Below are 24,841 nucleotides of genomic sequence, written 5' to 3'. Positions count from 1 at the left end.
CTTCAAACGGTAAGTATATACCGTATATATATATATATATATATATATATATATATATATATATATATATATATATATATATATATATATATATATATATATATATACAGAGTGTTAATGAACTATACCGACAAACTGTAAGAGATGATGATTCCTCACATTAAAATAATAAAAAAAATTCATATGGACCAATGGCGAAAACTGCATAGTTTAAGAGTCGTGAAAAAGCAAAATTTTAATAGGCCCTATTTCGAATTCCAGAAAGTGTTGATGATCGTTCTTATCAGCGTAAAGGAAGTCACGCATACACAATCCAAAAGTGTATATTTCATCGAATGTCAATAGTTGTAGAGAGTATTCCCTTCAGGGTGTAATTTTCAGGTACGCTCTCAATAGAGTTTTCAGATATTCCCTGATTTTGAAGGAGGGTCCAAAATAGGCAGGATGTAAGCCTTGACAACAATCGACATCCAGTGCAACGGAGAAACATCAGAAGTGTTAGGAACCGGGAGCACCATGTTTTTTTGTGTTCGGAATAACGTGTGATGCGATGTATTTGGTCATGGTATATTTCACGTTTTCTTCACTTACAAGCGTGAAAGAAAACATCGCAGCATGCGTTTCTCCGAGTACGAGAGACTGTACTGCTGTCGATCCTTAACACTTCCGCGTCAAAGGATTCCGTGTTCACTGCTATCAAGGCTTATCATTTGCCTACCTTGGACCAATCATAAAATCAGAGCATATCTCAAAATTATGTTGATGGCATGTTTGGAAATTTCACCCTGTACGGAATACTCCGTACACCCATTAAACATTAATGAAATATGCATTTTTCTGAGTCAGTGTACGTCTGATGAGGATCTTGGCTAGAAGATCGAAACGTCACGTGTAAATGTGTTTTTATATTAAATAAGTGCAGTCTTGTTCAGCAGTGTGTTTATTTTTCTGATTTTATTCGCAAGACGTTGACTATGATTGTGTGTCAGTTCCTGTTCCCCTTAATGGAAATGTTATATGTTGTGTAAAACATTACATAAAATCGGTTTATTGCTTCATATCGCGAATAAATTGATACTTGTCGGTACTAAAAAAATACGAAGCTAAAGCTTGTGGCAACTCGTGACAGTAGTTATGTTTACTTTTTTTTTACTTACACCTCCATTAAATCCTAAATATGTACGTTCAATTCTATCTTTTTCTACCCTTATAATTTCATCACCAAATTTCAATTTCTAGTACTTGTAATTTCAGCTTAAAACGCAAATGCAATTTGTACACGAATTATGGTGTTGTATGTATGTGTAGAATCAAGGAAACACCAATCTAACTGATTTCTAATTCATCCAAGTGTATGGTAATTACGGTTGGATGTGTTTTCATCTCCACATATGTTTTATTTCTTATCAAAATATTATATGCATCTCTGGAGATAAATGTAACATGCTTATGCAGTTTTTTCTTTGCTTATTTGCAGGGAACTTCACATGTCTTAAAGTAGTGTTCACATTGAAGCGTCGCCTGGGCTACTACTTGTTCCACACATATGTTCCCACATGTTTGATTGTGATTATGTCATGGATTTCATTTTGGATTAAGCCTGAGGCAGTCCCTGCACGAGTTACCCTGGGGGTCACTTCTCTTCTCACTCTTTCAACTCAACACGCCAACTCACAAAAGTCGCTTCCGCCAGTCTCCTACATTAAGGTAAGTGAAATGCGAAGATGTTAGTCTTATATGAAATTTTAGTATTGAATTTTCCATTATCCATCATTCCATGTTTTGAGATTATATCAAGATTTGCAGACCAAGAGTCTACATTAAGATCCGCGTGGGTGATTAATATTCCTCGTTATATTTTGTATTGCAGAATAACATTATATATACAGTCCTCCACTAAAAACCTACCGCTAAAAAGGAGACATCGTACGAAGTGTACATTTGAAGAATATGTTAAGCATAGAAGGGTAAATCATTGATTAGCGCGACAGTGTTGTGAAGTAGCAGGGACACCGTGTTCGACATCTAGTTACAGCAACCAAAGGCCGGTCAGAGAAATGAAAATGAAATATTTATTCTACATCCCACGGTTATGCCTATTAGGTTAAAGAGACGGTGATGATGAGAAATGAATGAAATGGTGGAATGAAGAAAGTAGGAGGAAATGGGAGAACCCCGAGAAAACTCACGAGCATGGTGTTTGTCCACCACAATGTCCACACGGCGCGAGCTGGGATTGAGCCAGGGACCCCAAGCACCAGAGGTGAACGCTCTACCACTGAGTCGCCGCGCCCCCGGCCGGTCAGAGGGTGACAGTCCAGTGTTGCACAAATATTAGTGTGACATGAGTATGAGCAGAGCATACGGTCAAAAGATGCCTCATCTCCGATGTGTAATCTTTCCACCAGGTTTCGTTTCTTGCTGGCTGATCAATAATAGCGTATTGCGATTCTGGTTTATACTTCCGCAACATTTGTGTCCGTATTGGATGGAATGTCTCGATTTCTCTATGAAAGTATTACGCAGCAACATACCGTATCCCAATGACCACGCCATAACATATTCCGCGTGGACAGACTGCTTCTCCATATTTCTCTGGTGCATCGAACGCCCTGGTACTGTTGTACTCACTCAGTATCCCAACGAACACTTCTACGTCATCTGGCATAGCGGGTATATTTGCATGGTGCCCATTACTGCTTCTTTCGCTAACTGTACATCATAGGCACGAGGTACTATAACAGAGTCACTGAGTATCAACGTTGCGCACGAAGACACGAATTGCACGACACCGCTTTAAAACACGAATCCTGCTTTTGTTTGCAGTATCATGATAGCTGCATCCGGTTCTGGCGCTACCGTGGTAACAAGTTGGGCGACGTCTGCCTTTTGCATCTTTACGTCGGTTCGACACCGAAAGCTATGTGTGAGGTGCTATTGGATTCCGTACACGTGCCTGTCGCTTACACATAGACAGAACATTGACGAGGTGTTGGACCCGATTCCTTTCCTTTAGTACAGATCGTGCCGGGGACTGTATTCTAGGTTGATAACGTATAACTTTGTTGCACTTATTGTTCCCTACTTCCTAGCTACACACAATGTTCCTCTGCTTTATTGATCGGCGCGTTCCTCTCTCGCCGATTCAATACGTCTAGTTGATGGTTTTACAACGCTTCTCACACTTACGAAATCCGCCAGCTACAGTCGATGGATGAGCTGTAGCGTTGTGTTAAACACACATGCCTTGTTGTACCCCACGAGGATATTTAAAGCTCGTTCTCTCGATACATCGCCGTGTTGTAGTTACTCTGTCTGTTGATGGTGCACCCACAAACTATTGACCGTCACTAGTTCCCTTCCGCTATCAGCACATTGTCAACGTATTGCACAGAGCGCTAAGTTTAATAATTTGCTACCTGAACCATTAGACCTCTACCTGCCGACTTTGCCACTACAATATTGTCTCCTTCTTCGTGTTGCATTTTTCATCGCGAAGAGAGCGTATATGGTCATGAAAAAGTAAATTTGAGATATTAGTGTTTCAACACGTTTTATGGCTCTTACGTGTCCAATGTGTAATCCTTGGATATCTATCCTCCCGTTCTTATGCATGTTTTTCCGTTACACTGTTGAACGTTTCGGAATCAAATTCTAAATTTAAGTTTTATTTTTGTAATATTCTCTAAGGGAGTTTTTGAACTTTTCTCCTACCTCCAAATATAATCATTGGATGATAAAAATCGTAAATTGCAACTCTCTCAAAAACGGCTCTAACAATTTTGTTGATGTTTCATAAACTGATATTCGTGAATAACTCTATAATACAGTATAGTTCTTTCATCTGCGGTACTACTTTACTCTTAGGTGTAAAGTTCGCTTTTATGCATTGGATTTTATTTTACTTTAGAGGTCTGAAATGTAATTTTCTAATAACTGTGGTAAAAATATTGAATGAACTCCAGATTTCTATTGACTTAAATGTTTCATATCATGGACATTGCTAAAACTTTTTTTTTGTTCGTTTAGTCATTCCTATGAGCCACATTGTTCAACATAGTAAGATATAATTTTAAAATACTGTTTTAGTATAATTGAGGAGTTTGATACAATAAGGGCGTAAGTCTGAAATATGCATTTTGAGATAAACGATGTTGAAAATTTAAGTAGTGTTTTTCTTACATGCAACAATATATTATGCATCATTTCATCCCCATTGTTAGGCAGTGTACGACTGTATTGTGGTGTTTGGAGAGAAATGATCAGCTTTTGGCTGGGTGGAAACAGGGTCGCCAGTTGATAAACGATGTTTTCACACTACTCTGGCTGGTATTACTCATAATTCAAAGAGCTGCCCTGACCTCGAGACTCTAGATATTGAGTTGAAATTTTGGCAGGAGGTTAAACAAGCATGATAAAAGACACTTATGCGTTTGACACAAAAATTGTGTAACCTCGCTTACACCCTTATTACATGAAACTCCTCAATTATTCAATGTTTCGTTTCGATTTTTCTTTCTTTAATAAAATGTAAGTGTATTTGTTTGAATAATAAAAATTGTTCTTTGTTTTTCCTCGGAAACAAATCTACCTTATACTTTGTACAGTAATGCCAAGAACTAATATAATTCATTAATAGTTATATATTAGGAATAAATATGTTTTTTCTTGAAGAAGCTTCAGGAAAAGCATTTTTCAGGTACGACAATTTTGTTGAAACTGGTTCTAATTGTTTCCGTGATATAGTGTGAAACATATTGCATTATTGCATCCTTAGAATGTGTAAAATTCATTTGTTTCTAAATAAATCAGAAAGAGTGTTCTACTGTTAAGGAAAGTTTCCATCCGAAGAAATTTCCCGAAAACGAATATTACAAATTTATTAGTACTGCATAAGGAAATATTTCAGTTCTAATTACAGCATGAGATTGTTTTACTTAGGAAATGAAAGCTGGAAAGATTAATGCAGTGACACATATTTTACTTATTTTCGTTTTAACACGCTTTAAAGTAGGAGAAATAAGTTAGTAGTTTTCCATTTCCTTATACAATGAATTCACGCAGCTGATAAAAGTCGCTTGTTTCAAAAGAATGTTTCTGTACCATCCAACATGATCTCTGCATATTTGATTACCGCAAAGCTGCACTTACAGTTAATGACATAAATAACAACAAAGGAAGACAAGAACATATACAGATTGTTTTTAAAATTGTAGTCAGGGAGGGGAATCGTTTTGTAGTTGGGCAAACAGATAAAGAATATTGAGAACTTACAATTAGTTCCGGTCTAATGTTGTACGTACCTGAGTTATGATCAAAGAGGAGCTATACTGTTTTCTCAAATCTGATGTTTGACGATAAACGTCTAAGTAGAATAAATCTGCAATTAAATATTTTATTTTCTGAGTGGTTCATCTTGTTTCATTTACTTCGATTGACGTTTCAAACGCACTGATTGTATTTATCATTTAAGTCGTACTAATTTGGAAAATTGTTGTATATATAGTGTAATATGGCGAGGTACAAGCTATATAAGTTCGGAAATGGGGTGAAATGCATTTCTCTCTAAACAATATAACTTTTTACCTATAACAGCTAGGAGGATCAAATTTGGTATATAGGTACCTTAGGTTAATACCGAGATCCAATAACCGAAACAGCCGTCTAGCATCATTCTCAAGATTAAAAGGTCAATTTGAAGACTTTGGGGCAAAAACCCGTCAAATCCAGAAAGTGAAAGTGTAAAGGAGATAGCTTCACAAGGGTTTCTCGTCATCCGATTTTCTTCAAACTTGCCACATATATACTAGACCGAAGATAAATCGACAGGTATTTTTTTGTTTCTTTCGGTAAATAGGTTAAGGGGGCAAAGGGCCTTTTTTCGAAAAAAGGTTCTCGTGATTAAAAGGGCCACTTTAAAGAAACGAAGCACTGCTGATACAAAGATGACTTCAAAGTAGGAAATACAGGTTTTGTCGCTTTTGCAAGAAGAAGGTAACTACCAATCACTGATCGTTTGGCCACTATGAGGCCACTTTTCTGAAAGCAGCCGAAGATAGTGATAGTCTGGAACTCAATTTAAATGACTGAAACTGTGATATGTTGTAGATGTTGTGATCCTGAGAAAAAGTCTCAATAGGCGCAACCGCCAACCACTGACCGTTTGGCCACTACAGTGTCGCTTTTTGGGAATCAGTAGCTAACGATATTCTGGATTTCGGTGGAATTGCTTGAAACCATGATATGTTGTAAATATTGTGACCTTGAGGAAAAGTCTTAATGGGCACAGCTACCACTCACCGACCGTTTGGCCACTACGAGGCCACTTTTTTGAAAGCAACCGAAGATACTGATGTTTTGTATTTCGGTGAAAATGAGTGAAACTGTGATATTGTAGATATTGTTATGCTGAGAAAAAGTCTCAATGGACAGAACCACAAATCATTAATCATTTGGTCACTACAGGGCTACTTTCTTGAAAACAGCCGGATATAACATTGTTCTAGATTTCGGTAAGATTAAGTAAAACTGAGATATGTTGAAGATCCTATCATGATAAAAGGTCTGAATGGACACAAGCATCGAATTATGACCGTTTGGCCATAGGACTGCCAACTGTGGAAAATAATAATAATAATAATAATAATAATAATAATAATAATAATAATAATAATAATAATAATAATAATAATAATAATAATAATAATAATAAAAACGGCTCCCCCTCAAAATTCTCTATGAAAAAGGTCTGAGTGTGAAATATCTCTGTTCGAACCCATTCATGGGAAGGAAATGTACTATCATGAACGAAAGCGCAATAACACCTGTATTCTGCATGTTCTTAGTACAATCACTAATAAGCTAAATTGATAGGTTATACTATAAATGAGAAACTGAAATCGGCATTGATCATTTTATTGTATTTAACAGTAACTACCATTTCTTTAAAGTCATTGAAACAGATGAACAAAAGTATATTAATTTTTACGTGACAATTTTGCGTTTGAAAAATAAAATTTATTATTTAAGCTTATATTTCAACTACAGAAAATTGCTTTAAAAATGATTTTTCACTCTCAATAAATATAAAAATTCAAGCAAATTTCAAAATTTCCCTGATACAGTCCCTGTCTTCTTTAAAATTATCTAAAAACATTAACAAAATATATTGATCGTTGATAGATGGTGAAAGGTGAACGTTTTGAATTTTCAGATTGAACTATACTTCGAACTAGATACAAATTTGAAAAAAAAAAAAATAAAACAATCATAAAGGGGTTGATCAGCAATATTTCTGGCCAAGCCGGTCAAAAACCTGCCAGTTGGCAACCCTATTTGTCTACTACAGGTCCGTAGAGGTCAAAAAAAAGAAGAAGAAAGAAAGAAAGAAAGAAAGAAAGAAAGAAAAACAGCCGGGTATAACGATATTTTGATCTCGGTGTAAATGAATGAAAGTGTGATATGTTGTAGATGTCGTGATCCTGAGAAAAATTGTCTAGGGCTCTATTTTATCCCGTGAGATGAGCATGTGAATATGGTCAATGCTTAAATGATGTTCGCCGTTACTCTCCCCCTCCCTTTCCGAGTTGTGGGATATGAATTTTCAGGGTTTCGTACAATTCTACCGAAATTCCAGAGTGTCCTTACCTTCTGCTGTTTAAAAAAAATGTTGCCCCGTAGTTTCCGAATGGTCACTGGTTGGTGGTTGTGACCATTGAGACTTTTTTCTCAGGATCACAATATCTACAACATATCACGGTTTCAAGGAATTCCGCCATAATAAAGAATACCGTTACCATCTGTTCTTTTTTTTTAAAGTGTCCCTATAGTGGCCAAACAGTCATTGATTGGTGGCTATGCCTGTTGATATTTTTTTCAGGATTACAATATCTACAACATATCACGGTTTCAACCAATTCCACCGAAATCCGGAATACCATTACCTTTAGCACTTTTTTAAAAAAGAGGTCTAGTAGTGGCCAAACGGTCAGTGATGGGTGGTTGTACAAATTGAGACTTTTTCTCAGGATCGCAATTTCTACAACATAACTTAGTTTCAAGCAATTCCACCGAAATCTAGAATAATGATACCCTCTGCTTTTTTTTTTTCAAAAATGTGGCCCTGTAGTGGCCAAACGGTCAATGATTGATAGTTTTGCTTATTGAAACTTTATCCCAGGTACTTCAGGTCTTGCTCTGTGATACAACTTGTGAATTAGTTGCTTGACTATCTATAATTTTTACGTGTTTCATTTTTGAAAATGTGATTTTTTAAAACTACATTCATACATGTTGCTATGATTTTAATGGGGTTCGAATCTATCATAGTGACCTCGCCATCCTCGTTCCACGAGCGCCTAGTATAGTTTTAATTGTTAGTGTATGCTATTATAAATTTATATTTCAATACGTAACAAATATTGTTTTAATTTATAGTTTAATTTAAATGTACAATATTATCGTATGACAACTATTTGGATCGAAATTTGGAGGCTGAAATAGATGTATTCACCTATACGTAGCTCATAAAACAATAAACATACTGTATCTAGTATGGGGCTATAATCTATACTTATAACAACCTTAATCATTCAGTCCAGATTACTGCAGACAAAAAAATAAATAAATAAATAAATAAAATAAAATAAAATAAACTTAGTTGGAATTGATTTGATTTAATAAATAAAACTCAAGACATCAGATTTTAATTATGCAAAAACGGGAGCTGTGGCCTTTTGCTACTTTTAATGGATAATGACTAATCATACTCAAAATAAAAAAAAAAAAAAAGAATTTTGACGGAAGACAAGATTGGTGGTTATGAGTCGAATATAAGCAATGTGTTATTAACTCATGAGCTAGCTTAGTACTCACCAAATTCCTTCAAGATAGAATGATGGAGAAGATCTTGCCCCTTCTATGGACACACGAACTCATTCGTGGCTAAGCGGTTAGCGTATACGCCTTTGGCGTGGGAGACTCGGGTTCTATTCCCGGCGGGAGCTCGTGTGGTTTGGATATCACGTTAATCAGTAGGTCCACGTCTCATATAGTCTCGCTGCTGAACGGGACGTTAAAATCAACTCAACTCAACTCTTCTATGGACACACGTATACTCTCGCGAGTTCTGTATCAAATCAGACCACCTACCTTCTCTTCCTAGTTTTCGTGGCGTCATTTACTCTTTCGCTTACTTTAACACTGCAAGAATTTCCAGATTCTTCGGAGTAGGAAGTGTTTACGATTTAAACCAACACATTGCAACATAACATAAGTTTTGTTTCTTATAGAAGGAATGTTCTGTCTGTACATAATTTTAAGTTGCTACATGGCTTTCTTAATTGCTCTAAAGATGTGAATGACTGAATACACCAGTCTGGGAATTGAATTTTATTCCATTTAAAATATGAGTAATTTACAAAATATTGAGATAATAGTTAATTAAATAGCTTTTCCCTTTCACCAATTAATTTCTGTCTTATTGCAATAATGACAATTTTCTTAGTTATTATTATTATTATTGATTTCTTCTCTTCATTTGTTTTTAATTGAGTGGCTCACGCGTACATAATGATATATCACATTTTCTAACTTTAGAGTAAACTGGAAAATAAGGTTGATCATTCCCATGCAATTCAACGCAATGACAAATACCAAACAAGCTTCCCCTGCCATCAATAGTTACATTTCCAAAATTAAGCTACATATATGGTTGTATATAATTTGATCACAACCCGTTCCACCTAATTACTAAATTTCACCGGAGGTTGTGCTTATCATTATATTTGACCGAGCCATTCAATTAGTGTAATAGCATATTCCAAATTCCACTTCATATCAAACCTTTCTCTCTATGAAAAGTACTATCACATAATTTTATTATTATTACTGTTCTTAATAATATTTTGATCTTTGAGTGGATCTGCTTATAACCGACACCTTTTTCAAACATTTTTTTTTCGTAATTCATGTTGTTCTAATGATGAATGTTCTGGTTGATTTAGTTGTCACCTTAATTCTAGAGAAGTGCAAAGGTAAAATATGATGAACAAGTGTGCACAAAATTTCCCACAGAAAACGAATTGCATTCACGTAATTTATGGAAATGACAATCGTCCTGTGGCAAATCCCTTGAACACTTGTTTATCGCATATGATACTTGCACTTTTGGATACTACATGTTACGTTATTTTTATATGCTACCTAACACTGCCATCTTATGCACATTCGTTTTGTACCTATGTCGAAACAAAGTTCTTTTTTCCCACATTTTCACACGATCTTAACTTGGAAACGAAGTCGTTTTCGACATTTCGTCACATGGACATTTGTGCTTAATTTTCACTGTTGAATCACTTCTCAAGCGTTGGTAGCTGTGCACATTATCACCCTGTATATGTATATACACCCTGCATACGTATATATATATATATATATATATATATATATATATATATATATATATATATATATATATATAGAAAACCCTGTGATTTTAATTTGGACATTTCACAATAGACACATAGAAATCCTTTAAACAATTCAACTTCAGAAGATGTAAAATTTGTAAAGATATAAAATTTCCGACCTCAGAACAGTATTCAAGGTAACATCAATTGGTAAAAAGTATCTAATATCAAAATTCCAGTTTTGTCTGTATGTTCTGTGAGGTCAGCTTCTAAATTTTTATATCACGTAGCTATAAGGGGAAATTAAGCTACTATACCAGTTCTTATAACTGAATGATACATGACTTCAAAACTTGCTGCTCTTATTCTCAGTAAACCGCACTAAGAGAAGAAGGAGCTACCAGATGACCTGACGTTGATAAAGGTCAATAGTGGCAGCCAAAAAAAGATTATCGATAGCGAAATCGATAATTTTACAGACATATTACTCGTGGATCTATTAGTATTAGTGGTGGGCACAAGAACCGGTTTTTCGGTTTTCGGTTTTTAGGAAAACCGAAACCGGTTTTTGGACATTTTCAAAATAACGGTTTCGGTTTTCTTCAAAACCGGTTCGGTTTTCATCGGATCCGGTTTCAGTTTTCTTCAAAACCGGTTCCGTTTCTTTTCCAGAATGTGTTCTATTTCTGACCAGAATAGTGTTTCGTTGTTCTCCGTAAACCGAATCCGTTTCCACATAAATAGTTTTATGTGTTTTCCAAAAGTTTTCACCGAAACCAGTTTCGGTTAAAACCGAACCGGTTTTTGGATAAAACCAAAACCGGTTTCGGTGAAAACACGAACCGGTTTTGGAGAAAACCGAAATGTAGGTTGCTCGTGTTTCGTTTTTTCTAGAAACCGGTTTTTGTTTTTTTATAAAAACCGGTTTTTGCCCATCCCTAATTAGTGCCCATCCACTGCCAACAGTCAGGAATTCGTTCTCCCATCTCATTCTCTACCCTAATGAGCTGTTTAGCATATTGTAAAAGAACGCTACTACATCCAGTGACGATTTATCTATGTGATCGCTCTTATCACCGGTAATCATATAATTAAAGCACGATCTATAGTAGATATTCCTCAAAGTTCAACCTAAAATATCCCTATTGCTTTCGCGATGTTCTCTGTGTTTCAGTCTTACTTAGACAGACAACATCAGCACCTTCTAGCAGATAAAAAAATACGCTTTCAAGTATATTGCTATAATACGATAAGCAACCATCCTATAAAATGAGTCAAAATAAATAAAAATAAATAAAATACGTACTAAGACAATAGTCGCGGAAGAGTGTTGAGAAGAAGCAGAGTGTTGACCGCTAAGTGCCCACGAGAACCTCCAAATTTTCTGCGCAATGGACAGAAGGGAAGCTTTTTTTCTTATAGATGGGGAAGCAGATCTGGTAATTATGTAGAAAACATTTGGGACTCCATTCGGTAATGATTTGCATCAATGCAACACAAAATCTGCGCAGTGACTTGCGATAATAGGCATGATAGTTATAGTTGATTTCTGAACGTTTGGATTGCGTTAGGCTCCGCATTTTTTACGAAAGCTAGTAGGAAGCAACGCCTTTAAAACTGTAATCTATTGTTTCCACCCACACAATTGTGTTTAGTATACTTTATCACGTTCACTAGTTAAATTTCTCCAATACCTGTTTTCAAAAATGGATATGTAAGAATATAGTACTTAAATTGCAATATTTTGCGTTTTCCATAGGTTGTTGTGATACTACTTTGGTCACTCTTTCGATATTGCCCTCCAAAATGAAACAGATGAGCATGTGCTCCAGTGGAGCGAAATGAAACAAATGATTGATTCTTTTACATTTACGTTCTACATCAGGTATGAAGACATATAAGACGATATCTACGTTTACAGTGGGGTCTAATCATCGTAGTGCGTTCGATCCGGAAGTAGAAAAACCAACAGTACGCCCTCTATCCACTGGGCTAAGAAGAAAGCTAAAAATATAAAATACTATGGAATTTGTGACTGGAAGCTTGTGTTGATTATGCATTTTCGTGTAGAGTTCATTTTTATTAGTAATGTAATTCGGATTTCACGTTAAGTTGTAGGTCCACGTCTCACAAATATGAAGGATGTATTGAAATGTTTGAACACAGTACCAGAAACTACCTAGTGCAGTGATTTGTACACGTTTTTGGTTCAAGCGCTCTGAATTTTACATGACTCTTAAGCGATTCTCCATGCAAGAACAGAGGAGTATCTAGCTTAGATATGTTTCAAGTGCATGAACAGTTTATATATATCGGGCGGTCTAAAAATGGCGCACATGAACCAGAGACCACTATTCTACAGGCCAAAATAAAGCGAAAATGTTATATGATGGTATGATCTTCTGTGCCTTTTTCAGCCGCAATGGGGAAATCAAAATTTCACGATGGGGGAAAGTTGCAATTTCACTTTGAGCCATTAGCATTACTCCACGAATACAACAAGCAGTTTAAATCGATTGCTACACTAATAAGTGATGTTAATGTCAATCAATATCGACTTTAGCTGCTATCTGGAAAGAATCGGAAGAACTATTTGATAGATTGGTAGATCTAATATATGGTTCTTTACTTGCAACGTTGCCACATAGTGCAATTTGTATCTCAAAGGTAGCCCTATATATATTAGCATATACAATGCATAAAGCAATATATATATAATGCATAAAGTTCATATTTTGAGAAAACAAATGTAAGATTATTGTTTATATTTTTTTTTTCCTAATCAGCGACCTATCGCTGACTGCAAATCTTTCTTAAACCATGGAATCACATTTGATTCAAGCACCCTCATTTCCTGTTTCATCAGTAAAAGTACGTTCGAACTCAAAAATAGCATTCTCTTACTCTTATGTCAAGGCAAAATAGAGCGTCGCGGTGCATAGTTTGGAAAATCTAGATCTAGTTCCTTCTGACATAAATAATTTATATTATTATCAACTCACGATTTTGGTACATATAAGGATAGAAAGAACAAATAGAATCATGAATAAGAAGTAAACTATTTACGATAACATATGAAAACACGCATACAGCATATTTACAAACTGACTAAATAATACGGAATGGTTACGTCAACCTAATTAAGTTAATTGAAACATACTGTACTTTGAATAAAAGCGAATGTATTTAATTGAACGAACATTAATTTTATATAAAGGAGAAGCCGTGCACTTATATATAAAAAAATAATGAATGGCTTGTTTACTTTCTTTTTCATTATAGATACATTTGTTGGTAGATTGTAAAAAAAAAATGCTGGAAATTAATCTGGATTTGTTGTTTTACAATGCAATTTTCATTCGTCAATAAACGAATGGACAAAGCGAAGTAGTACATTTTATTAGCATCAAAAACTCTTTATTCGTTTTGTTGTTATGTATTTCCTCTGCTGACGTTGGAGGATACAAGAAAACGTGTTACTGTTAGCATAAAAGAGATTAATATATATTTAATCCTAGAAACACCAATGGAGGCCCAAAATTATTTTTGTTACCTTTTCATAACATTTCTAACTGGATAAAAAAAATCTGAAAAAAAATGATATTGTCAGGCTGGACTCTATTCATCATAAAACGTACTTGTTTATGTTTTAGTGCTTTTTTTTATTTATAAATAAACAAACCGTTGTGGGCCTCAAAGAGCCCCACTTGGTAGTACTTAGGGGCTGTTGACCGCATATGCTAACTCTTACATTCCGTGTTCTGGCTGTTTGTTTTATTTTCCTTTGAAACAATTTTAGTAGTACAACATCCAGGGGCACTCTGAATTATTATTCTGATACAGTGTTGTTAACTATGCATTATAAATATTTAGTATAATGTACAAGCAATAGCCTGCAATACTGACTGAAGACTCATATTTGATACAAAATTGTCAGTTTATTATTGTGTGACGATATGCGGGAATCTGCAGCAGCATTGGAACAATGGCAAATCCTGCTCTTACCCAAAGTTCGATTGAGAAAGAACTTTTAAAGGAATCTGATATAGAAGGTAGTGAGGTCGAAAATAGCGAAGTGGAAATAAACCTGTCAAGTTTTGATGCAGAAGACAGTGATTTGAGCATTTTATTTGATAATATAAATATAATAAATGTAAGCAGTGTTACGTTTGTTGCAGTTAATACCTTGTAATAATCATGATGCTCTAATGGCAGTAGTTTACAAAACTGACAGACAAGTGGTAGCTTGTTTGCTTACGTTTTTCATGTGCATGCAACAAGTGCAAGAAATCGACGTTGTGCTAATAGAAAAATTGTGAATTTATGTTGGTTTGGCAGCACTGCTTCTTTAGTGACGTTCCTTATAGTGCACCGTGAAGTTCCCTCATACTGTCTAACTTTTCGTGGGAACAAAATTTAAAAGAATTTCGCCATTCCAAGGATAACCGTGATGGAAATTATAAAAGGTTAACCCTGAATTCATTAGAATATTGAAGTATATCCCCACTCTTTCCCATTCCACCCCACTCTACCGTATCACCACCGAAATGAGATTAGAATCCGCCTTTGCACACACACTGCACTGTACTAAGTTGCTATTGATCTGGATTATTTGTTTATAAAACTAAATAAAATAATTGTGTAATAGTTACTGACATAAAAATGGTAATTTAAACAATTGCACACATATAGTTGGCAATACTATACTTAGAAACCTGGTAATAATATATAATAAAAAATATATAATGTCTTAGACATCGCAGTTCATATCAGACAAGATAAATTATTTTCCGTGAGAAATAATGACCTTTAATTTGTGGGCCTCAGAGCCCCCCCGTTTGTGTTTCATGTAACCCAAAATTACCTTGGTGTTCCTAAAGGTAATGGTCTTAATATAAGCTGCATGTCTGTGTGTGTGTGTGTCTGTCATCAGCTTTTGTGATGTGGAAACAAGTATCCTAGAACCATCAAATTTTATACACACATATATGTTTTCCAGATCTAATCACCCACGAAATTTTTGTTTCTTCTTTTCGACTCTGTTTTTTTTTTTTTTCAGGTGAATTTATCCCCCTTTTTGGCTGTTTTCTAAGATCACCTGTGTTATACGCAACCAACATAACGTTTTCGTGTTGCTGCAGTCTTGCATAACATCAAATGATAAACGCTCGGGTACTGGAATGACGGTGGAAATATTCTTCTTCTCTCTCTCTCTTTTTTTTTTTTTTTTTCAAGTTTTGAATTAAGACAGGGCAGTAACGAGTAGTTACTATTTCCATCCAGTTTCTGAACTGAGACCCGTAAACAACGTGAGCTTACAGCTAGTTATTAATGTAGAGCGTCTTGAAACATTTTTTTTACATTTATTTTATTTTATTTATTTATTTGTTTGTTTATTTTGCATTCGTTTATGAGTGCAAGAATGCACTGAAATATTTGGTTAATTCACTTCTTATACCATAGTTTTCTGATATCTGCAGTATACGTACTTTTAGATCATATAGTTTCACGTCGTGCAAAGTATATACCTATTGTTTATTCGCAATGGATTCCGTCATACCTAAAGTATTATCATTGATACCTTACTGCTGCAGACCCTGGATCCGGTGAAATTGATTTTCTTAAAGTTTATTTTCACTTTTCAGCACCGAGGCCGGTAAACCCAATGCAACTTCCGGTGCAATATTGATCTACATAGAATAGAAAATATAAGAAATAGTGAGAGGTAACTTCCTTGGAGTAGATTCTATGTTCTTAAAATAAGTATCATATTGTGTCTTAACATTTTATTCAAACTGAAAGTATCCAAAATCAAACACTTTATGTTTTAACGTAAATCGCTATGGAGTAAAAATTGTAATATGGTAGGTGCAGGTGAATACGCCGTGTTAAAAGTGTTGGATTTTTTAAAGCCTTAATTTTCATGGAACACAAAGAACGACATGTGCGTCGCATAGTAGCCTTTTCCGCGTTTAGAAAAAAATGATGCAATTATGCCACTCACTTCTGTTTTGTACACAAGGTAAAAGAAAAAAAAGTTTTACAAATTGGCGTAGTGGCGTATATACTAACACTTGTAGGTAATTACGCCAAGTCTAGGATACTACTAGAAACCTGTAATAAATCTTGCAACACGAACTGAAATATTACTACACAACATGGCTGAAACACAAAAAAATGAAAGAAAGAAAAAAATATAAAGTGCAAGATGAAGATACAAAGATAAAATGTAAAAACGATAATCTCCAAAGTTGAAATGAAGTTCCAAACTGAAAAGTTTTAATTCATAAGAAGAGAAACAAACAGTGTCACTGTACTGTGACTTGAAATACACTATACCGATATTACATGGAACATGTGGGACAAATAATAATAATAAAAAAAAACATCTTTGTCTTCTGCTTTCAGTCCTGCGTAAGTCCTCCTGGCGTATTTCGCTGCATTATGTTTGGTATTAATTTCGTAGCCATGCAATCACAAATACTGAAGTTACACTTACAAAACAAAGTGTTCCTAGACAGACACGAAATAAGGCGTATATTGCTGTAAACAATCGACACGTTGTGGCGGTCTCAGCACTATCTCCTGGACTGTTCCTCAAATCGGACTCGTCCAAACCCATGGCATATATTGGAGACGCATTCCAGCGGATTTTGTCGGATACGTCCCAACACTGAATAATTTGCGTATTTAGCCGCACCGGCGTATATATCTGCAGTTACCTTAGCTAGCAAGAAGTGGTCTTCTGCAATCAGTTAAGCGTCGTGAGAATATGTTCGATCTCCACTCTAGTGTATCTACCAAAACTGGAAGTGGTAATATACTGCCTATTTTCAATATTAATGGGGAAAATATCATGCCATAGCCACTTCACGTAGTGTTCTCGTGACACAGCTATGAGTGCTTAGTTACAGTGACTACAAAATAAACAAGCAATCAATCAATCAAAAAAAAAAAAAAAGACAGGAAGCTTGTAACCATATACAGTACATTCAAATAATTTTCTGATCGGTTAACATGCATCGGATCTTTTCTTATGTTTTCTACTTACTTTAAAAATATATACTGACAGTACAATAAGAAAACATGCAATTATAAATGGTTCAGCATAAGTTTTAAACACTATTTCTGTAAACCTACACGTTTGGAATGTATTGTGTAATACTGACAGTACTAAATAAAAATTTTCCAGAATTACCGATAATAAATAAGCTAAGTATATTTTGACAATTAACGTACCTTCCAAATGTATAAATCACAATATCTTTGATATCAGGGGAAACATTCACTTTCAACGCTTATCATATTTTAACATATTATTTACCTAATCGCTTGCTTTTTCTGTGTTTTCGTAATTTCATTCATTGCAATCTTTTCAAACATGTACAAGTGTTTCTTTTACTTTAGTGTTTGCAATCCAGAAGTTAACACGTCAGTGATTTCGCTTTGTACTTAGGTTTTTAGATCATGTTGTTTAGAAAATAAAATTACGATCACCATGGCAACGAAACGGATGTGACGTCACACTATTTCAGTCTATTTCTGGTGCGTGGGGTCCTTTGTTCGAGTCACGGTCAAGTAAGTTTGTAGTAGACAACACTGGAGTCTCTGGCATGTAAAATTTGGGGGAACAGCAAAGAAAGTGATTTAAATGGTACTACCTAGCCCAGCCTGTTTATTAACTTCGATTCCATTTGTTACCTTTCTGCTTACCTTCAAGGACCCCCCCCCCTAAGGTATATCAAGAACTCGATTACAATCGTTTCACAGCCTGAATATTATATTCCAAATAAATATAATTATTATTATTTATATGATATTCTGTCGTTAGTAAATAAATTAAATTAGAATAAAATATTGAATATATTGTACTTCAAAATATTTGGGGGGATGCGTCCCCCTCGTCCCTCCGCTAGAGACGCCGGTGGTGGACAACATCTTACTCGTGTGTTTTCTCGGGGTCCTCCAATTTCCTTCCACTTTCTCATTCCACCAATTCTTCCATCATCATTCACTTGCTTTAATCATAGTCTCCTTTAGCCTGAAAGGGAATAATCGTGGGACGTTAAACTCAAAGATTTCATTTCACATTTTGTATCGTATGCAACTGACGAAATTCATCCGATTCTGACCAAGCTTGGTATGATGGTATCCTTGAAACATTTAGTACGTATATAAAATATTCAGGTGTGCAGTCGTTTGATTCGCGAGTAACGCACTATCAAATTCGGAATTTAAACTTAATCAAATTTATATATATATATATATATATATATATATATATATATATATATATATATATATATATATAAACCGCTAATTGCTGTTTAGAGCAAAACTTTATGAAAGAAACATGTTGGATGTTAATTTGACGCACAAGCATATAAATTACTTAGTTGGAATTTCACTTATCTTTTCATAAGTAAGTATATGATGAGATGGTTGATTAGCTATGCTGTAAATCCCATGTGTATCTATTTTTATAAGAAAGTATAAGAGAAAACAGTTGAATAATTATCGTGTAAATCACGTGTGAATTTATAGATTTAAAAAAAAATGAATGAAAAATCATGTCTTTTTTCTGCAATAAGGAAATGTTCTTGTTTAAATAACGATATTATTAATTTTAAAATATGTGTGGTTACATAAATTTATATAAGCTAAATACAACTATACAACTGCGGTAAACTACGGAGAATATTTTACTAAATGTACGCAAATATGAGCATGTAATCACGTTCTAATTTATAAATATATTCTTGGGTTCTTCTGTACGTTACTAACTCCTTCCTGAAACTTTCTTATGGTTCAATATTTAGTTTTCTTGTCTTTTGGGACGAAGACTTAAGAGACGTAATCACTGCAAAATTAAAATACCGCTAATTTTTCATTAATTATGTGATTTTCAAAAAGATAAAAAAAAATAATCAAAATGTGGAACAAGAGCGCGCTAGACAATATTATTTTGCATGAGATACCGTTATCACTAATCACCTAGTAGCTTTCCGTTTGCATCCATTTAGAAACGCAAAAATAAATGCCGATTGTTTAAATGGCTGGAAATCGAAAGTAGATAAATGAGTGGTGAAAACGGTATCTTACTTAAAATAATATTGTGTAGCGAGCCTCTTGTCCCACTTTTCGATTATGTTGTAACTATTTGAGGATATCACATAATTACTATGAAACTAGCGGCATTTTAATTTCGCCATGATGAGTCATCTCAACTTTTTTTTTGCTGTGAGAGTTTATGGATTCGGATTCCTCGTTTCACATAGTTGTGGTGCTGAAAAACAAGATTCAACTAAATTATTTCTTCCAAGTTACACTTTTATGTTGTTTAACATTTTAAAATCAATGTCGTTTTGCATTACAAGAAAGCAATCCAATTGCGTAAATATGCATTTCCACAGTAGTGAATAAAATGAATGCATTTTCTAAATAAGAAATGAAAGAGAGAGAAAATGTATTGTATTCTTCCACGATCAATGTTCTCAGTCTATCCTTAAAACAAAAGTATCTTCTTTTCAGTGTTTTCGTGTGGGAGTGAGTCTACTCCAGCCATCTACTGGCGACGTAGAGAAACTTCTGATTGAGATAACGAATACTAAACTTGCTTTGCAACTTTCGTAAGCAAATATTTCGTAGAACAAATAGCTTCCAAATTGTATCAGCATAAATGTTGTTATAGAAAACAAATTTGGCGACCTTTTTTTTTTCTTTTCTCTTCTTTAATTAAAAATATTTATGCAGTCTATCTGGCAGAATTAGAACATTTCTTGGGAATAATATATCACAAACGAAAATCAATCAAATTTTTAACGTCTCGCACGTATACGCTTCAGCTTAAAGGAGATAGGTGATAAATGAAAAGCAAGTAATGGTGGGTGATTTGATGGAATGAAGACAGTTAGAGGAAACAGGGTAACTTTACAAAAACCCATGAACATGATGTAATCTGCTACAAGCTCACATGTAGCAATTCTCTAAATTCTCAGGGATCTGTCACACAAGAAGTGACTAATCTATGATTTGAGTCACGACGCAACCATTTAACCTTTGTTTTGTATGCACTTCATGATGTAACCATATGTGGACTCCTATTCCTTCCCGATTACAGGTATGTAATATGTAATATATATATATATATATATATATATATATATATATATATATATATATATATATATATATATATGCATATATATGCAGATCCGGATTTAGGGGTGCAAAGGTGCACATGCACCCCCCTTCGTTGTAAATATACACTACCTAAAGTGAGAAGCTAGCAGTGAGTTTTGCAGTTAGTTTAAGTCAATTTTCTGAAGGTTGAAGGAAAAGAATTCATCGAGAGCAGACACTTAACATTTCCAAAGGAATTCCTCATTCACATCACAGATGTCCAAAGGCATTTAGAAAGCTCAAATTTAATTCAAATGTACTGGTTGTTATTGGTTCACCCCCCTCAGAGAATTCTAGATCCGGCCCTGTATATATGTATGTATGTATATATACTCCTCAGACCTGAAGGCAAATTGTGGTAGCTGGAGCTACCGTTGCCTATGAAGTCATTGCTCAACACTGATGCCAAGAAACCTCCCGAGGTCCGAATGCCATCTCATCTAACCTTGAACGAATTGTAGGCAACTCGAAAAATTTCAACAAAATATTTTTAGGTGGCAGCACGTTATCGAGAATGCAGAACACCAAGTTGAGGTAAGTTGTGAATTATAGATGTGTTTATTAATTTCTTTTTAAGACAAAGTATTACTAACATTTATTAAATGATTGCTAGAAGTGACATCCAGGTGAGATGCCATTTGGACCTGAGGAGGTTTCCTAGCATCAGTGTTGATCAATGAATTCATAGACAACGGTAGCTCCAGGTTCCAAAATTCGCCTTCAGGTCTGAGGAGGATATATATACCGTATCAGGGGTATTCCACTATTGTGGATAGAATCCTATCTCGCGAATTGTAGAAATATCTCACCTAAACCAAGACTCGAAATATGTGAGTAAGCACAAATCAAAACCTGAATACATAAACGTAGGTGTTCCACAAGGATCATTTTTGGGACCTACCGGTATACTATTTCTTCTATACATAAATGATCTACCAGACCACCTTAGAGAGATTAAACTTATTTTGTATGCCGATGATACAAACGTCATTATAAAATCAGAACCACCCAAAATCCAAAATAAAATAGATAACAGTATGTCACAAGTGGTTTCCTGGTTTGCAAATAATAAATTATTTCTAAACTCAGAGAAAACATCCTGATTATACTTCCATTCTAACCACGCTAAATTGGCACCATATCCACTACTTCGAATAGACAAGAAAATAACAAAGTCAACCGAAACAGTCAAGTTTTTTGGTCTTTTGATAGATAATAATTTGTCCTTGTCGCAACTTATTGCAAAATTGTGTCATGAATTGTCCTCTGTAATTTTCGTAATAAGGTCACTTGTTTCCATTTTAAGTAGAAAAGCGGTACTAACAGCTTACAATGCACTGTTCCACAGCAAAATCAGACATGGAATAGCCTTTTGGGGTTCGTCCACTGAATTTAAGAAAGTTTTTATACTACAAAAGAAAGTGATAAGAATAATCACTAATACTTCATATTATACTTCTTGCAGAACGTTATTCAAAGACCTAAATATTCTTCCACTTCCTTCATTGTATATATACGAAACATTACTTTCAGTCCACAAGAAACAAGAACTGTACAAAAAGAATTCAGACAAACATATATATAATGTTAATACGAGAACGAAGTCACATCTCCAAGTTCCTCTTCATAATACTACTTTGGTTTTGGAAACAATCGCATACAAAGGTGTACAACTCTTTAAATTTTGCCAATTAAATCTCTTTCCAAACATGAAAGTTTCAAAAAAGTCAGTACGTACTCTGTTGTTAAACCACTGCTTTTACAGTGTGGAGGAATACTTGCAAACTGATTTAGGTTCTGCTAAGTCCTAAATGTAATTTTTGCACACATTATATATTTTTTTTCTAATCTGTAAAAAAAAAAGAAAGAAAGAAAGAAAATACTGTATGGGTGAGTGATGTATCTTACTAATAATCCTTCCAATGAAACCACATTTTAACTGTTTTTTCTACCACCTAGAAGATATTGTTGAAGTGGTTATGTTTTTAAAATAATATGATATTTTGTATAATATAATTGACATGTTCTATACCATATGGCAATCAGCCAATGTAAATGGTCATTGAATGCAATAAAATTCCAATTCCAATTCCAATCATTCTCTCCAACTCTTTGCCATTGCAGAAGGGGAAAACAAGTTGCAAATCTAACCAGCGAGAAAAAAAAAACTTCTTGGAGTATCGCGTAAACTCAAAATGTTTACCCCAGTTTGCTTCCAGCTAATATTGTGAAGGTATTACTGGTTTCTTTCAACAACTATCAAACCCTGCCACCAACAATTCTTATGTTTACTTTCGAGCAACGATAGGATGATTTTCCTTGCTTTTAGGGATGAGCACGAGTCAAGCTAAAAATTGACTACACTCGAAACTCGACTTGAATCAAATGTAATCTTCTCGAGTCGAGTTCCGAGCCGAGTCACTGTTTCTCAGGTCGAGTTTCGAGTCAAGTCGAATTTAGCAAATGGCTCGTCTTAGCTCGTTTTGAAATAATGGTCAGATTAGACTGGAAAGCAAAAGCCATGAGAAATGTACGCAGCAATGAGGAACTTTTAGTGTTTCTCACGACAGTTGACACTAGTAGCCTCTCATCTCGTCTCTATAACGAGATGACAATAGATTTAGAGACAGCCTCAGATGTCGTGAACTAGAAGCCCATCTTGGGTAGTGACGTTAACCGCCTCGACTCGGTTCAACTGAGCGAACAGCTCGAGCCGGCTGGATTGGGATGAGCCACCGGCTCGTCTCAATTGAGCCTATTGCTGGAACTGACTAGGTTGGGATGAGCCATCGACTTGGCTTAATTGAGCAGGTAGTTCGAGCCGGTTCGGTTGGGATGAGCCACTGACTCGGCTCAGGTGAGCCATTGGCTCCAGCCAGCTCCATTGAAAGGAGTCCATCAGTTCGGTTCGACTCGGCTCACCTGAGCCGATGGCTCAAACCGTCTCGTTGGGGTCAGTCATTAGCCCGGTTTGATTCAGCTCGGAAGAGCCATCGGCTAGAGTCGGCTCGGCTGGGTGAGCTGTTGGCTCGGCTCGATGGTGAATAAGCTGTAAGACTAGCCGCTCGAACCATTGACTTCCCTAAACCCGGGAGGCAGTTTTGAACATATTTGGCCGGCGCACTATAACTTTTATGGGCTTGCTCCTCCGGAATTTAAACCCAGAACCTCGTGACTGATGTCCTTGCCACCTGAAGACTTCTCGACGACCAAGATCGGTAGCCAACTAGTTTTTCAAGGTTCAAATGCAAACCTCTTATCTTTCATGGTTACACATAGTGTAGTTAATAATAATAATAATAATAATAATAATAATAATAATAATAATAATAATAATAATAATAATAATAATAATAATAAGTTGCAGCAGTAGTAGTATCATGGATAATTATATTGTCCATGTAGGATACTTGATGAGAGTACTTGGGATGACACACAGGATAGCTCGATTTGGCTCGTTTTGGCTAGAATCAACTCGAAACTCGACCCGAATTCGAGTCGAGTTGGAGGAAATTTGTCGAGCCAAGTTGTCGAGTCGAGCTCAAAGATGTCTGTTTCGTGTCGAGTCGAGTTTCAAAGAAAACTCGCTCGATCTCGTTCGTGTCAATTCCTCTTGCTTCCTTCTCTGAACCTGAGCAATAACGACACATAATACAGACGGTTGTTCACTCCGATCATTTTATATTCGGTGCTGCCACCTGACGTATCAAGCTAAAACTATGAATTTGCTGACGGGAGCAGTATTGTGTCTGATCTTGTAGATGTGTCAGTGTTGGTAATGAATGTTATCAAATGGTTCCGAAAATCAACCGGTATTGGGAGGGTTACGTAACGACCATTTTACATTCTAAATTTTCGTACGTACCTATTGTAAAACACTGCTAGGAAAATGGGTTAACATTCGGGGTGACGACTGCGAAAGCTATTGTGGGCCGTTACACACAACAAACTTCTCCTCACCCACGAAAACCACCAGGAGAAGGGCTGCAATCAAAGTGACGCCCGTAATGCTAAGAGGGATCCGTCGATTGGCGTGCCCAGAAAATCTCCCGACGCAACGTGATATGGGTCACAGATTCCACCTTTCAAACAGATTCAGGTTGAAGTGTATGCAAAAGCCCGTGTACACCACTTTCTACCGCATCACATTGCCGAACGTAAGATGAACTGCAGAAAACTGTATGAAAAATACTTGGCGGGTTCCAGATGGAGGAAAGTTGTCACAATGGATGAATCATATGTCCGTCTCA

General features: G+C 35.5%; 1 protein-coding gene across 1 annotated transcript in view; it reads left to right on the top strand.

The window, feature by feature from the left end:
- Nucleotides 1-24,841, top strand: part of LOC145687983 (glycine receptor subunit alpha-2-like) — a 1,333,907-nt gene that overhangs the window by 1,251,289 nt on the left and 57,777 nt on the right. The window contains exon 7 of the mRNA XM_081761626.1: nucleotides 1,478-1,707. Coding sequence (XP_081617752.1) covers nucleotides 1,478-1,707 — 230 coding nt within the window. The remainder of the gene's footprint in view (nucleotides 1-1,477; nucleotides 1,708-24,841) is intronic.

The sequence above is a fragment of the Thermobia domestica genome, chromosome 6 (assembly GCF_964235325.1).
Source record: "Thermobia domestica chromosome 6, izTheDome1.hap1.1, whole genome shotgun sequence".
NCBI lineage: Eukaryota > Metazoa > Arthropoda > Insecta > Zygentoma > Lepismatidae > Thermobia > Thermobia domestica.
The sequence above is the reverse complement of the archived record's forward strand: the minus strand, read 5'-3'. Positions and strand labels throughout refer to the sequence as shown.